Raw genomic sequence first — 14,884 nt, forward strand, 5'->3', positions numbered from 1 at the left:
ATTGTGCTGCTATGAACATAGGTATGCATATGTTGCCATAGTTTTCTGAATTCAACCCTTTTGGAAAAATACCCAGGAGTGGTAGGGCTGGATCGTATGGTGGATCTATTCCTAGCTTTCTTAGGAATCTCCACACAGATCTCCATAGTGGCTGAACTAGTTTGCATTCCCACCAGCAGTGTAAAAGAGTTCCTCTTTCCCCACATCCTTGCTAGCATTTGTTGTTTGATTTCTTTTTGCTTGCCACTCTGACTGGGGTTAGATGGAATCTCAGGGTAGTTTTGATTTGCATCTCCCTGATGGTCAGTGATGTAGAACATTTTTTCATGTATCTATTGGCCCTTTCTATCTCTTCTTTTGTGAAGTGTCTATTTAGTTAATTTGCCCATTTCTTGATTGGCTTGTTTGTTTTGCTAGTGTAGAGTCTTTTGATCTCTTTATATATTCTGGATATTAGCCCCCTATCAGAATGGTGGCTGGTAAAGATCTTTTCCCATTCTGTAGGCTTCCTCTTTAGGTTACTGATAGTCTCCTTTGATGAGAAGAAACTTTTTAGTTTGATGCTATCCCACTTGTTAATTCTTGCTTTAATTTCCTGAGCTTTGGAGGTTTTGTTGAGAAAGTTACTGCCTGTGCCAATATGTTGTAGTGTTGAACCTATGCTCTCCTCTACTAACTTCACAGTCTCAGGTCTAATTTCTAAGTCTTTGATCCATCTTGAGTTGATTCCTGTGTTTGGTGAGATATAGGGGTTTAAATTCATCTTTTTACAAATGGTTAGCCAGTTCTCCCAGCACCATTTGTTGAAAAGGCTGTCTTTTCTCCAGCGTATGAGCTTGGCCCCTTTGTCAAAGATTAATTGACTAAAGATGTGTGGGTTTGTTTCTGTATCTTCTATTCTAATCCACTGGTCAGTATATCTGTTATTGTGCCAGTACCATGCTGTTTTTACTACTGTTGCTCTATAGTATAATTTGAAGTCTGGGATTGTGATGCCTCCTGCATGTTTCTTATTGCTGAGAATTGCTTTGGCTATTCTGGGTCTTTTCTTTCTCCATATAAAGTTCATGATTGATTTTTCTAGGTCTCTGAAGAATGTTGCTGGTATTTTAATAGGAATTGCATTGAATCTATAGATCAATTTTGGTAGAATGGCCATTTTGATGATATTTATTCTGCCTATCCATGAGCACAGGAGATCTTTCCATCTTCCAAGGTCTTCTTCAATTTCTTTCTTTAATGTTTTATAGTTTTTGTTGTAGAGATCTTTTACATCTTGGGTTAGGTTAATTCCTAGGTATTTTATTGGTTTTGAGGTTATAGTGAATGGAATTGTTTTCTTTGTTTCTTTCATTGTGGATTCATTGTTGGCGTAAAGAACCCCTGGCAAACCTAACCAAAAGAAAAAGAGAATCAACTCAAATTATCAAAATTAGAAATGAAAAAGGAGATATCACCACAGATAGTGAAGAAATTCAACAGATTATCAGAAACTACTTTAAAAATTTATACTCCAATAGACTTGAAAACATGGAAGAAATTGATACATTTCTAAGCACAGTTAACCTACCTACGCCCAGCCAAGAGGATATAGCAAGCCTAAACCAACCAATAGCAACCAAAGAAATAGAAATGGCAATAAAAATTCTTCCACCAAAGAAAAGCCCAGGCCCAGATGGGTTTACAGCTGAATTCTACAAAACCTTCAGTGAACAACTAATACCAATACTTCATAACTTGTTCCAGGAAATTGAAAGAGATGGAACTCTCCCAAATTCTTTCTATGAGGCCAGTATCACATTAATCCCCAAACCAAATAAAGATACCTCAAGAAAGGAAAACTACAGACCAATATCCTTAATGAACATAGATGCAAAAATTCTAAACAAAATACTAGCTATACGCATTCAAAACTATATCAAGAGAATAATACATCATGACCAAGTTGGTTTCATCCCAGAAAAACAAGGCTGGTTCAACATACGCAAATCAATACATGTTATTCACCACATAAATAGAACCAAGAACAAAAACCACATCATCATAACAATAGATGCTGAAAAAGCATTCAATAAAATCCAACACCCATTTATGTTAAAAACACTGCAGAAAATTGGGATAGAAGGAACGTACTTCAACATCATTAAGGCAATATACTGTAAACCCAAAGCCAACATTATAAATGGGGAAAAACTGCAAGAATTTCCTTTAAAGTCAGGAACAAGACAAGGATGCCCACTATCACCACTCCTTTTCAACATAGTCCTTGAAACTCTTGCTGCAGCAATAAGACAAGAGAAGGAAATCAAAGGAATTCACATAGGAAGAGAGGAATTAAAATTATCCTTATTTGCAGATGACATGATCCTTTATTTGGAAGACCCAAAGAACTCAACCAAAAGACTTCTGGAGCTGATTGACAAATTCAGCAAAGTTGCAGGATACAAAATCAACCTAAAGAAATCAGTGGCTTTTCTTTACGCCAACAAAAGTGCATATTCTTTAGCAGAATGGTAGGGATTCTAAGAAATACTTGCATAGCTGTAAATATTTAGGAGCATGTTCATGGTAACATTGCTTTCTTGTGAAGGAAATGTAAACTAATGTCTATCAGCTGCTGATTAGTTAAGTAACAGACTGTAATCCACTCAATGTATGAAGATATTAAAAGACAGATCAATTTATGTATGCTCATTGGGGTTCCTGGAAATCCTTCTAACTCTGGGCTACACTCCCAGACCTATTTTTTTATATTTTTATTTGGAAACAGGGTCTCTTAAGCCAGCGAGGCTGGCTTCGAACCTGCACGATCCTCCTGTCTTCGTCTCAGAAGCACGGGGATTACAAGCGTGTGCCACCACGCCCAGCTGTATGCTTTTAAAAATGTGTGAACTGGAAAAAGTACCAAAATATTGCAGTACTTATCAATCTGTAGGAATCTATGGAGACCGGTTTATAGGAAAAGTGGTACTTTCATAGTTTATTGTATTATTTTATGTGTATTTCCTAATGACATTGTATAAAGTATTTTAAAAAGCAGGATTCAAAACTAAAGTATATTTATAGTTTATTTAGTATATCAGCATTGCAAAATGTGTATATTTTTATTATGTATATGTATACACTTATTTATTTTAGAAACATAACCTGGAAGGAAATTCATCGTATTGTTTACTGGGATTATCCCTTTGTAGTGAGGTTAAAGGCATTTAAAAAAATCTTTCTAGTTCTCTAAGTCTTTTGTGTATGTGTGTGGTACTGGGGTGTGGAACCCAGGGGTTTTCTACCTCGAGGCTAGACTCCCAGACCTATTTTATACTTTATTTGGAAACGGTCTCACTAAGTTGCTGAGAGCCTGCTAAGTAGCTGAGTCTGGCTTTGAAACCTGTGCTGAGATCCTCCTATCCCAGCCTCCCAAGCACTAGGATTACAAGCATGCGCCACCATACTCGACTCCCTAAGTCTTGATAAAAATAGTATACGTTCATTTTAATAATTTAATCAACCTCTTTTTTGTTTTTGTTTTTGGTGGTACTGGGGTTCCTGGAAGCCCTTCTACCTCCGGGCTATACTCCCAGATCTATTTTTTATATTTTTATTTGGAAACAGGATCTCTTAAACCAGCACTGCTGGCTTTGAACCTGCTTGATCCTCCTGTCTCTGCCTCCCAAGTGAGGGGATTACAAGTGTCAGCCACCACACTGGGCTTAATCAACCTCTTTAAAAGAGAAGTTGAGTATAGCATGGTGCTGTCCACTCAGAGGGGTGCAGATCTTTGTGTTTGAGTGCACTCTCCAGCATGAGCACTCAAGTGTCTCCAGTCTTCATTTTTGAACATTTTGAACAGTTACCCCTGGAGAAATTGGTGTGTGTGTAAGTTGAGCCATGTATTGGGAAATGAGGCAGCCTTGGTGGATTTTTGTTTGTTTGAACAATAATCCTTTAAGTCCTCTTTCTCTCTCAAACATTCTTACTTTCTTGGCTGGCATAGCCTCTCAAATTCTCAAACTATTTTCTAAAACCAAATAATCTGACAAGCAAACATTTCTTGGCTCTTAGGAGAGAAAAGAGTTCAAGTTAGAATGTTTGCTTAACTGTTCTGTTTTCTTCTGTGGAGTAAAAATACTTTTTTGTCAACTTGTGAATTATTAATAGACCTGAAATAAATTCTATTACATCTTTGGAGCTAAGAATCTGCTTTCTATTAACCTATTATTTATGCTGCATAGTGTAATTATTAATAAAAATAAATCACATGACCAAATATTTTGATATAGTAATGAAAGATTTTCTCCTATCTTGTCCCAACAGTCAGGGATCATATTTATCTACTATCATCCTAATATATCAGCTTTATTCTTTGAGTAAATTAATTTACCATTACACCCATATAAATATGAAAAATTTTAAACAACAATTTACTATCCTTCCATCATATAATTGTTTTTATTTCTGCCTTCCTTCCTCTAATTGTGACCCATAGTTGGCATTTATTATGTGCCAACTATGAATGAGTAGGCATCACTAGAGAGACTGAAATGAGCAGAACTGAGGGAGAGGCAGCAATATAGTAAGATGCCTTAGGTGACAGCTCACTCTGCATAAAGCTGAATGATTGGGATGGGGTTCATGAACACTATGCACAAATAGCATTCCTAGGCTAACTAGAAACAACATTTTAAGTATTTTTAAAAACACTGCCAACTTCTTTCTTAAAAGGATTGTGTCCATGCAGGGCGTGGTGGTGCATGCATGTAATCCCCATACTTGGGAGGCGGAGACAAGAGGACCGCGCAGGTTTGAAGCCAGCACGCTGGCTTAAGAGACCCTGTATCCAAGTAAAAATGTAAAATAGGTCTGGGAGTGTAGCCTGGAGGTAGAAGGGTTTCCAGGCTCCAGTACCACCAAAAAAAAAAAAAAAAAAAAGTGACTTGTTCCCCAACATCTTAAGCAGAACTGAGATTCATCACTAAGACAAAGCAAACCAAAACAAAAACTTGATACTTTAATAGGCTGAAAATTAAGCCTTATTATTGTTTTATCTGAATTTCTTTTTATTATTAATGATGTTGAGCATTTTTCTATGTTCTTTGTTACTTCCTGTAAAAATATTTTATTCACTTGAAATCTTGACTTTGTTATATACATGTTACTTTAAAAAAAGAAAACAGTTCATTGAGGTAAAATTTGTATAACATAAATTTATCACTTTGAAGTGAACAACTTAGGGGCATAGTATATTCACAATGTTATACAACCCCCAACCTGTATTTAGTTTCAGACATTCTCACCACTCCTTAATACTCACTCAGCAGTATTCACCCCTCTCCCTATTCCCTGGTAACCATTTAATCTACTTTATGTTTTTATGGATTTATGGACTGGATATTTTGTATAATGGAATCAAATGATATATGGTTTTTGTGCTGACTTTTTCCACCTAGCCTAATGTTTTGGTCACATTTGGTTGTTTAAGTACTTCATGGCTGAATAATATTCCAGGTCCATTATTTATATCTATATCTATATATATCTGTTGATAGAAATTTGGGCTGTTTTTGCTCTTTTGGCTCTTGTGAATAGTGCTGCTGTGCATATGCATGCACATGTACTTATTTGAGCACTTATTTTTATTTCTTTCAGTAATAGACCTATATGTGCGAATGTGGTCATATAATTCTGTTGTAAGTTTCTGAGAAATCACTAAGCCCTTTTCATAGAGGATGCAGCATTTTACGATCCCAGCAACAATGTACAGGGTTCCCATTTTACCACATCTTTGTCAACACTTGTTTATTTGTTTATTTTTTTAAATGGAACCTCACTGTGATTTTGATTTGATTTTCCTAATGAGTAATGATGTTGAGTATGTGTTACTATTTTGTATATAATAGAGAAAATGAAGAAAGAAATTTCTTTTAAGATTAGTTAAATGTAAGAAAATGCCAGTTCCAAACCTGAGGATTACTTCTGCTTACATATTTTGTTGTTTTTATAACAGGCATTTCTGAAGTGAGGTCTTTTGACCCTAGGTTTATTTTAAAATTGAAATTGTTTTACATTTCCCCATTACCTGGTTGGATTAAGGAAATACTGTACCCTTTGACCAGTGGTTCTCAAAATGTGGTCCGGGGACCAGCAGCATCAGTACTCCCTGGGTACTTGTTGAAAATGTAAATTCTCAGACTCTATCCCAGACCACTGAGTTGGAAACTTTAACTTTTCAGAAATCTGTGTTTTCTTTCTTTTCTTTTTCTTTTTGGTGGTACTGGGGTTCCTGGAAACCCTTCTACACTCCCAGACCTATTTTATACTTTTTTATTTGGAAACAGGGTCTCCCAAGCCAGCACAGCTGGCTTCGAACCTGTGCAATCCTCTTATCTCCACCTCCCAAGTGCAGGGATTACAACCGTGTGCCACCACGCCCAACAGGAATCTGTGTTTTCAATAAGCCTTTCAAAGTTGAAATGGATGCACACTTAGATTTGAGAACCCCTATCAAAACCAATATTTTCAAATTGATTCTGTACTAAGGACCCCTTGTGGGAGGACATGTAACCCACTACTTTGGCCTCATTAGCACTGTCTTTTTTTTTTTTTTTACCTTAAATAGGCAGACAGCATAAATACTTAAGTTGGTATCATTTTATAGTCTGTTCAAGAAATATAAGCATAAATCCAGCCGGGCATGGTGGTGTATGCTTTGTACTTGAGAGGCTGAGAAAGGAGTATCTCAGTTTGTGGACAGTCTCAGATAGTTAGTGAGGCCCTCCGCAACTTAGTGAGACCCTGTTTCAAAATAAGGAATAAAAATAAGGTTGGGGGTGTAGTTCAAGAGGTGAAATGCCACTGGGTTCCATCCCCAGGACCACACACACAAAAAGAAAGAAATATAAGTGTAAATGATTTTTTTTACTTAGAAATTATATTTAGACTATAAGTCATGTAAAAAAGAGGTAAGTTTTAAAGCTACTTTATATCTTTGTTCAAATATTTAAGGAATTTAAGAGTTGCATGCCTGTGATATGTGTTTTCCCATGTATTTGCGATTAGACTTTGCTTTTTACTTCTTCAGAGTATGTATTGTGAGCATTTATGGTGTGAAGGCCAGGCCGCAAATTATTCAGCCACTACTGCCTAAATACATGCTTCTTTGATTACAGATTGTTTTTTTTTTCCCCTGCACAAGCTATTCAAATAGAGATAATTATATCTACTTTGTAGAATTTTATGATTTACCTGTTTAGATATGTATTAAAGCATCTGAAGTACATAATAAGCACTTGGTAAATGTTTTATGCTATTGATGTGTTTAATATATGTAAAAGTTGAATTTTGACATAGAATATTGTAAGCATGGACACTTTTGTAAGTAGTAAATCTGGGTTTGCAAACCAACAACATAAGCAATGTGCTCTTTCAAAGATGAGTCCCCCACAAACATTGCCTTTTAAGAGTATATTTATTTAGTGAGGCTCTTTAAAACTTAGTGAGACTTTGTTTCAAAATAAAAAATGAAGTAGGGCTGGAGTGTAACTCAGAAGCAGAATGCCCTTGAGTTCAGTCCTCAGTACCACCTCCAACAAATAAACAAAAAACAAAGCAAAACATTCATAGCCAGGTGTTGTGCACACATCTGTAATCCCAGTTACTTGAGTGGTTGAGGCAGGAGGAACCCAAGGTCCAGGGCACATGGGCAACTTAGCAAGACCCTGTCTCAAAATAAAAATTAAAAAGGGCCATGAGTGTAGGTAGCTAAGTAGGTCCAGTCCCGGTACCATTAAAAAAAAAATTGATTCTGATAGGGCCTTGTGAAGTCTTCCAGATTTAATGGGTAGGTTGAGTGAATGGTTAGGAAGTGAATGCACAAAGAGGAGCTGGGAGGTTTGAGGAAGGGCTTTTGGGTGGGGAACTGAATGTATTTATAAACCAAGGGAGAAGAATTTAACTAGGGATATCATAGTATTTATTTTTACTTTATCAGGAAAGCAACATAAATGAGTTCTTCATTTTGTTTGTTTGATATCTGAGGATATTATTCAATTTATATATTGTAATTTAGATTAGAATTCAATCATAAAACTTTGACCTTTAGAAATATGTATTTATTAATAAGAGTACAGAAGATGATATGTTATCCATATATAGAGAACAAGGTATTAAATGTCATTTTAAGTTGGTGCCTATTAAAGACTGTTTTATTATTTAAACTGACTTTTGAAGTAACATTGCAAAGAAATTTTTACATCAAAATATTTAATAATGGAAATCTCTGAATTATTCAGTGAGTTCATAGTTACATCTATACTTACAGATGTAATTTTATTCTTAATTTTTTTTTGTGTGTGTGTGTGTGGTACTGGGGTTCCTGGAAGCCCTTCTACCTCTGGGCTACACTCCCAGACCTATTTTTATATTTTATTTGGAAACAGGGTCTCTTAAGCCAGCACGGCTGGCTTCGAACCTGCAGGATCCTCCTGTCTCCGCCTCCCAAGCGCGGGGTTTACAAGCATGCGCCACCATGCCCGGCCATAACAGTGACAGTTAAATGTTTATTATCCATTGACCAATTCATAGGAGAAACTGAATTATTTCTAAATGTAATAAAGTTGTGATAATTTGTAATCACAGGACATGTTCTGAACTTTTTTTTTTTTAATTTGCAGTACTGGGGATTGAACCCAGGGGCATTCTATCTCCAAGTTGCACCCCCAGCCCTATTTTTTATTCTTTATTTTGAAACAGTTTCTCACTGCGTTGCAAAGGGCCTCACTAAGTAGCTGAGGCTGTCTTGAACCTCATTCTTCCTGTCTCAGGTTCCCAAATGCTGGGATTACAAAGCATGCACCACCACACCTGGCTTGTTCTGAACTTTTATAACTTCTAATTTTAAGAATAATAAATCTATTCATATTATACTCAGCTTAAGTATGTTGATTTGATGCCAGGTCTAAGATCTCCCTTTTGTCACTTAAACTTATCATTTTCATATCTCCTCACCCTTCATATCTTTAAAGCTTATGTGTGTCTTATGATAATATTAATACGGAGTTAGCGAAAGAATCCTCAGACAGAATTATGTGCTGGCAGTCTGACATGGGCGACTAAGTTCCTTAGCTTTATTGAGATAGTCAGAGACATTCTTAAAGACAGTGGATATAGACAAGGCCACTTTTTCTGGCTTGAGATTTTTTTGATATGGTATCTAATTCCTTTATCAAAAGAAAAATTGTCTTTTCTAGGCTTCTTATGATAGATGAAATTTGAGACATTTTTAAGAATACAATATTTTGGACTCAGATTGAGTTCAGATTTATTCCATGACTACAGTGTAATTATGACAGGTTGCCATTTGGGGGCACATTGCTTGACATCCTTGAGATTCATTTCACTAATCTAACATGTATTGAAGCTGACCATTTGCCAGGCATTATATTGTCAAGTCCTCATTTAAACTTTACAAACTATGACCCCCCCAACTTTCTTTGGTAAAAAAATAGAGAACTGGGATTTTGAAAGCTAATAACTTGATGTTAGTTGTACAAAGAGTTGGTTACAGAATGAGGATTTGAATGCAGATCACTTTGATGAATTTCAAGCTCATAACTTCTAGGCCTCTGGTTCCCAAACTTTAATGTGCAACAGAGTTACCTGGACAGCATGCCTTTTAAGGCCCTAGAATTTCTGATTTTGTAGGTCTACAATAGGGTCCAATAATTTGTATTTCTGTGGATACTGCTGGTCCTGGGTACTGTACTTTGAGAACCACTATTCAGTGCTGCCTGCCTTGGTTCCTCTGTGGGGTTTAGGGAGAATTCATGTCTTTTGATAATCACTAACACTGACTATTCACTTTGTCCAAAGCTGTTACAAATTAGTTCTTTTTTATCTTCGCATTAATCTTAAGAGGTAGTAAAACTGCAGGGAGAGAATGTGAGGAAGGAAACTGAGGTAGAGAAATGTTCAGTTAAGAGCCCTCAGCAGGACAGTGGCAGAGCTGCTTGCCCGTTATTGCTTCTGTCAGCCCAGCTGGTTTTGGGGGCCAGTGTTCTTGGAGCCATCTCTAGAAGAGAATTTCACGCTATAGGGATGTTGAGGGAGAAGGGGACCCTCTTTTCATTCATCAGTGTTTTGTGTCCTGGGAGGGCTCTGGCGGCTAGGCGTAGAAATCGTTTTCATGTCATTCTCCCAGAATTAAGGGTAGAAGACGAACTTTGTTACTCTGGTGAATGGTGTGATTTTGGAAATGACCTGTTTCAGGTTAGCTATGCAATCTTTGATAGTCATTGGCATGAATTAAAGGAATTCCAAGAGATTTCATATGTAAAAACCAGTTAGTGGGGCACAGTTTTAAATTAGAAGGTATGTGGACTGACGGTGGCTGCCCTGCAACAGGAAGTTCATTAATCTATAATATCAACTTGCTGTGACTGTTCCAACAGCCAAGGGAAATCCCAAAAGCAAAAATGTAGGGGATTAAGGAGAAAAGTCAATCTGTAACTATGTCTGAAACCTATATTATGCTTAGGAAACTAGTTTCCCCATTAAAGACAAAAGTCTTAAAGAGAAATTGATCTTAAAGAGAAAGTGTAAGGCAGTTTCAAAAGATAATATATTAATATATGAATACTTTATGTGTTTGGTTCTATTAAAAATTTTGTTGAATGACTATTATGTATAAGACACTTAAAAAAATTGTATTGTTCCTCCTGTCAAGAGTTCACAGCATGTTCCACAGTCAAGTGTTTAATTGATTTATGTAAGAACATTCAAATCTGAAATTAGTAAAACTTAATGCATATGCTTAGCTTAGAGATAGTGATATCATTTCCATGATACCAGTGTTTGAATCCTGGAAATTTTTTTTTTTTTTAAGGAATGGCTACTTTGTCATAGAGCTACAGCCAGGGCCTCCTTAGTCTCAGCTTGGGGTTCTCTTTGATTTAAAGTTGCTTGATTTAAAGCTAGGCGTGGTGGGGCACTCTTGTAATCCCCATGCTTGGGAGGCTGTGGCAGGAGGATCGCACAGGTTCAAACCCGGCCTCAGCTACTTAGTGAGGTTCTCAGCAACTTAGTGAGACCCCGTTTCCAAATAAAATATAAAAATAGGTCTGGGAGTATAGCCCGGATGTAGAAAGCCCCTAGCTTCCACCCCTAGTACCACCAAAAATAAAATAAAATAAATAAAGTGGCTTGACTTATTAATTATAGAGATTTATATCCAGTTTTTAAAAATTTTTTGCAGCTATGTAGCTGAGGCTGTCCATGAACTGTGATCCTCTGGTCTCAGCCTCCTGAATGCTGGGATTATAAGCATGCACTACCACACCCGGCTATATCCCAATCTGTGTGTGTGTGTGTGTGTGTGTGGTACTGGGGTTCCTGGAAACCCTTCTACCTCCGGGATACACTCTCAGACCTATTTTATATATTTTTTTGGAAACAGGGTCTCTTAGGCCAGTGTGGCTGGCTTCGAACCTGCGCTATCCTCCTGTCTCCACCTCCCAAGTGCGGGGATTACAATAGAGTGCTACCACGCCTAGCTATATTCCAATCTTAAGTGGTGAATTTTCCAAAGGATATATTGTGACTTATTCTATCTTTTTGATATTCACATCTCTATTTATCCTTTTGTTGTTGTTGTTGTTGTTGTTGTTGTTGTTGTTGTTCTTAACTCTCAAAGGCTCTAGTGCAAATTCTGGGAACAATGAAGAATAAAAAGGAAATGCAACCTTGATACTTAACATGTGGTTAGGGTACTGGATTTTGACATATGTGGCATTGGAAAAATCACTATATTTATTCTGGTTTGTTGTAGGTTAACAAAGCCCTTGTCATTTGCTGATTGTGTTGGGGATGAGCTGCCATGGGGATGGGAAGCAGGGTTTGACCCTCAGATTGGCGTCTACTACATCGATCACATCAACAGTAAGTTTTCCTTTTTGGTGAAAGTAAACTTCAGAAAAGAAATCTCTAAAAATATTTAATTACACAAAAGGGTAAACATTTTACAAAATGAATTTTTTTATTTTAAATCTCCACTTACTTTATGACTAATATTTAACCATTTTGGTTTTGGGGGCATGTGTGTAAAGTTGCATTTATGGGGAATAGAGGACCTCTGGTCTAGATGTCTAGTTGTCTGGCTGCTGGGCTGGGAATGAATTTTCTTCCCTGGGCCAGGTGATTAAAAAAAATACTGGGTGTCTCCTTCCACAACCCTTGTACCTTCATATTTGAATTCCCTTTTTCTTAGAGTTGCCCCAAAAAGAGTTAGGGTGGGCACAGTGTGGTTTAACAACCCAGCTGGTGTGGAACAGATGGCCTGAGGGCGAGATTGGCGCTCATCAGAGCGTACAGTATAGATGTGGACCAGACTGAAAACCTTTTCTCCTTTCAGTATCTTGATTTCTGTGTTGCTGGAATGGGAAAGCCTCTCATTTTAACAGCTTTTAGATTGTCATAGTAAGGCTGGGCAGGATTACCTTGGCCAGGAACAACTTTTAAAAAACATGTACTTGAAGTATTTCTTAATAATATATTTGTGTATATGTATGTATATATATATATATATGTTTGTGTGTATATATATATATTATATGTGTGTACAGGAATATTTATTTCTCTATCCAGCTTCCAGCTTTTTTTTTTTTTTGAAGCTACATTAGAAAATATTTCTGTTTTACCTTGGGTCTTCTTGAGATAGGCTATAGGGTATATACATGTCAAATATTTAGCAGAATGCTCTGGTGAGGAGGCAAGAAAGGCGGATCTGGACAGACAGAGAAGTTTGCCTATAATGTATAAAGTAAATGAGGTAAGGTCAGACTTAGCTAATAAAAAATCAATGCCTACCTCAATTTTAATTTCAAATAATAAATGAATTTTTTTTAGGTACTGAGGATAGAACCCAGGGGATTTCTACCTCCGAGCTACATCTCAGCCCCATTTTTTATTCTTTATTTTTTTGAAGCAGGGTCTCACTGAGTTGCAAAAGGCCTCATTAAGTAGCTGAGGCTGTCAGTGAACCGCAATCCTATTTTCTCAGCCTCCCAAATGCTGAGATTACAATGGTGAGTCACCATGCCCTGCTCCGAGTTACATTTTTTTTTAAATTGGTGCACTGTATTCATACATCATAGTGGGATACATACTTTTGTAGATATACATGCACACATTGCCCAGTCAGCCCCCACCCGATCCCCACCCCATTCTCTCCCTATCCCTCCCTCCCATGCTTGGCTTAGTGGTTGACATCTAGTATTATAGCAATTTATCTAAAATTAAAAATGATAATCTCACATAACAGTTTCATTTGTCTGATACCAAGCTTTTGATGACTTAAAGATAACATTTCAATATTTCTTTTTGCTTTCTTTCTTACCAGAGAATCTATTTTTTCTATTTTTTAGGTGAAACTATCATATATTTATATATTTATTTTTCAGAAAAAAAATCTATCCTAATATGGAATATGGACTCTAGGTACCCACAACGATCTTGAAAAAGAACAAAGCTAGAAGATGTATATTTTCTGATTTCAAACCATATAAAGCTACAATAATTGAACCAGTGTAGTACTATTCTAAAGGCAGATATATAAACCATTGGAGTTAAATAAAAGCCTAGAGCTAAATTCTTCCCTATATTGTCAAGTTATTTTTGACAAGGTTTCCACGAACATTTGGTGGTGGGAATAATAATCTTTTAACTAAATATGGTTGAAAAATAATAATTACATGGAAAAGAATAAAATTGGACCCTTACCTAATCCCATATACAAGTATTAACTCAAAATAGATAAAAGACCTAAATATAAATCTTAAGACTATAAACTTTTAGGAGAAAATCTGGGTCATAAAACCTCACAACATTGAAATTGGCAGTGATTTCTTGGTTATGATTTCAATGGCACAGGCAACAGAAGAGTATACAAACTCCCTAAAAAATAAAAAACATATTGTATATCCAAAGACAATGTAAACAGAGTTAACAGTTACTAATAGAATGGGATAAAATATTTCCAAATGCTATATCTGAAGGTATATTAATATTCCAACTAGAAATCCTAAAAATTAACAACAATAAAGGCAAACAATACCCTTTAGAGATAGGTAAAAGACTAACATAAATAATGAATCTCCACAGATAACCAATCTTAGTAGTCTGTTGGATGGAAAGTCATGTTTGTCTAGTTCTGATGTGTGTTACCTATTTCTTCTTTGTAGTTAATCTCTTTGAGTATTTTCTCTAGTGCTGGTTTTGAAGACATAAATTCCTTCAGTTTCTGTTTGTCATGGAAGCTTCTTATTTCTCCATCTAATTTGATAGAAAGTTTTGCTGGGTAGGAAATTTTTGGCTGGAAGTTGTTTTCTTTCAAAATTGGGAATATGTTACTCCAAGCCCTTCTGGCTCTCATAACTTGGTTTGGGAAGTCTGGAGTGATTCTAATTGGTTTGCCTCTGAATGTCACTTGGCCCTTTGTTTTTGTTGCCTTTAAGATTCTCTGCTTGGCTTCCACATTGGTCATTTTGACAATTATGTGGCGTGGGGATCCTCTTCTCCGATCCTGTCTAAAGGGAGTTCTATACGTTTCCTGGACCTGCGTATCGACCTCTTGCTCTATGTCTGGAAAATTTTCTGCTATTACTTCCTTGAAGAAATTGTTGATCCCTTTGGTTTCACTTTCTTTTCCCTCCTCTATTCCAATTATTCTTAGATTAGCTCTCTTAAAATGGGCCCATATTTCTTCAATATCAGATTCCTGCTGTCGGATATTTTTTTCTAGATTAGAAACTATGCATTAATTTTTGGATTGATCATCTTCTAAGAGCGAGATTCTGTTCTCCATGTGTTCTAATCGGTTGTTTGTGCTTTGAATTGA

The 14,884-nt window shown here is 36.4% G+C and overlaps 1 protein-coding gene across 1 annotated transcript in view; it reads left to right on the forward strand.

The window, feature by feature from the left end:
- Window positions 1-14,884, forward strand: part of WWC2 (WW and C2 domain containing 2) — a gene marked incomplete at its 3' end in the record, with an annotated part of 227,871 nt that overhangs the window by 79,810 nt on the left and 133,177 nt on the right. Inside the window, exon 2 of the mRNA XM_080710126.1 lies at window positions 11,819-11,928. Within this exon, the coding sequence (XP_080566252.1) occupies window positions 11,819-11,928 (110 nt within the window). The remainder of the gene's footprint in view (window positions 1-11,818; window positions 11,929-14,884) is intronic.

Source organism: Muscardinus avellanarius, assembly GCF_963383645.1.
Source record: "Muscardinus avellanarius genome assembly, chromosome: 14".
Taxonomy (NCBI): Eukaryota; Metazoa; Chordata; class Mammalia; order Rodentia; family Gliridae; genus Muscardinus; species Muscardinus avellanarius.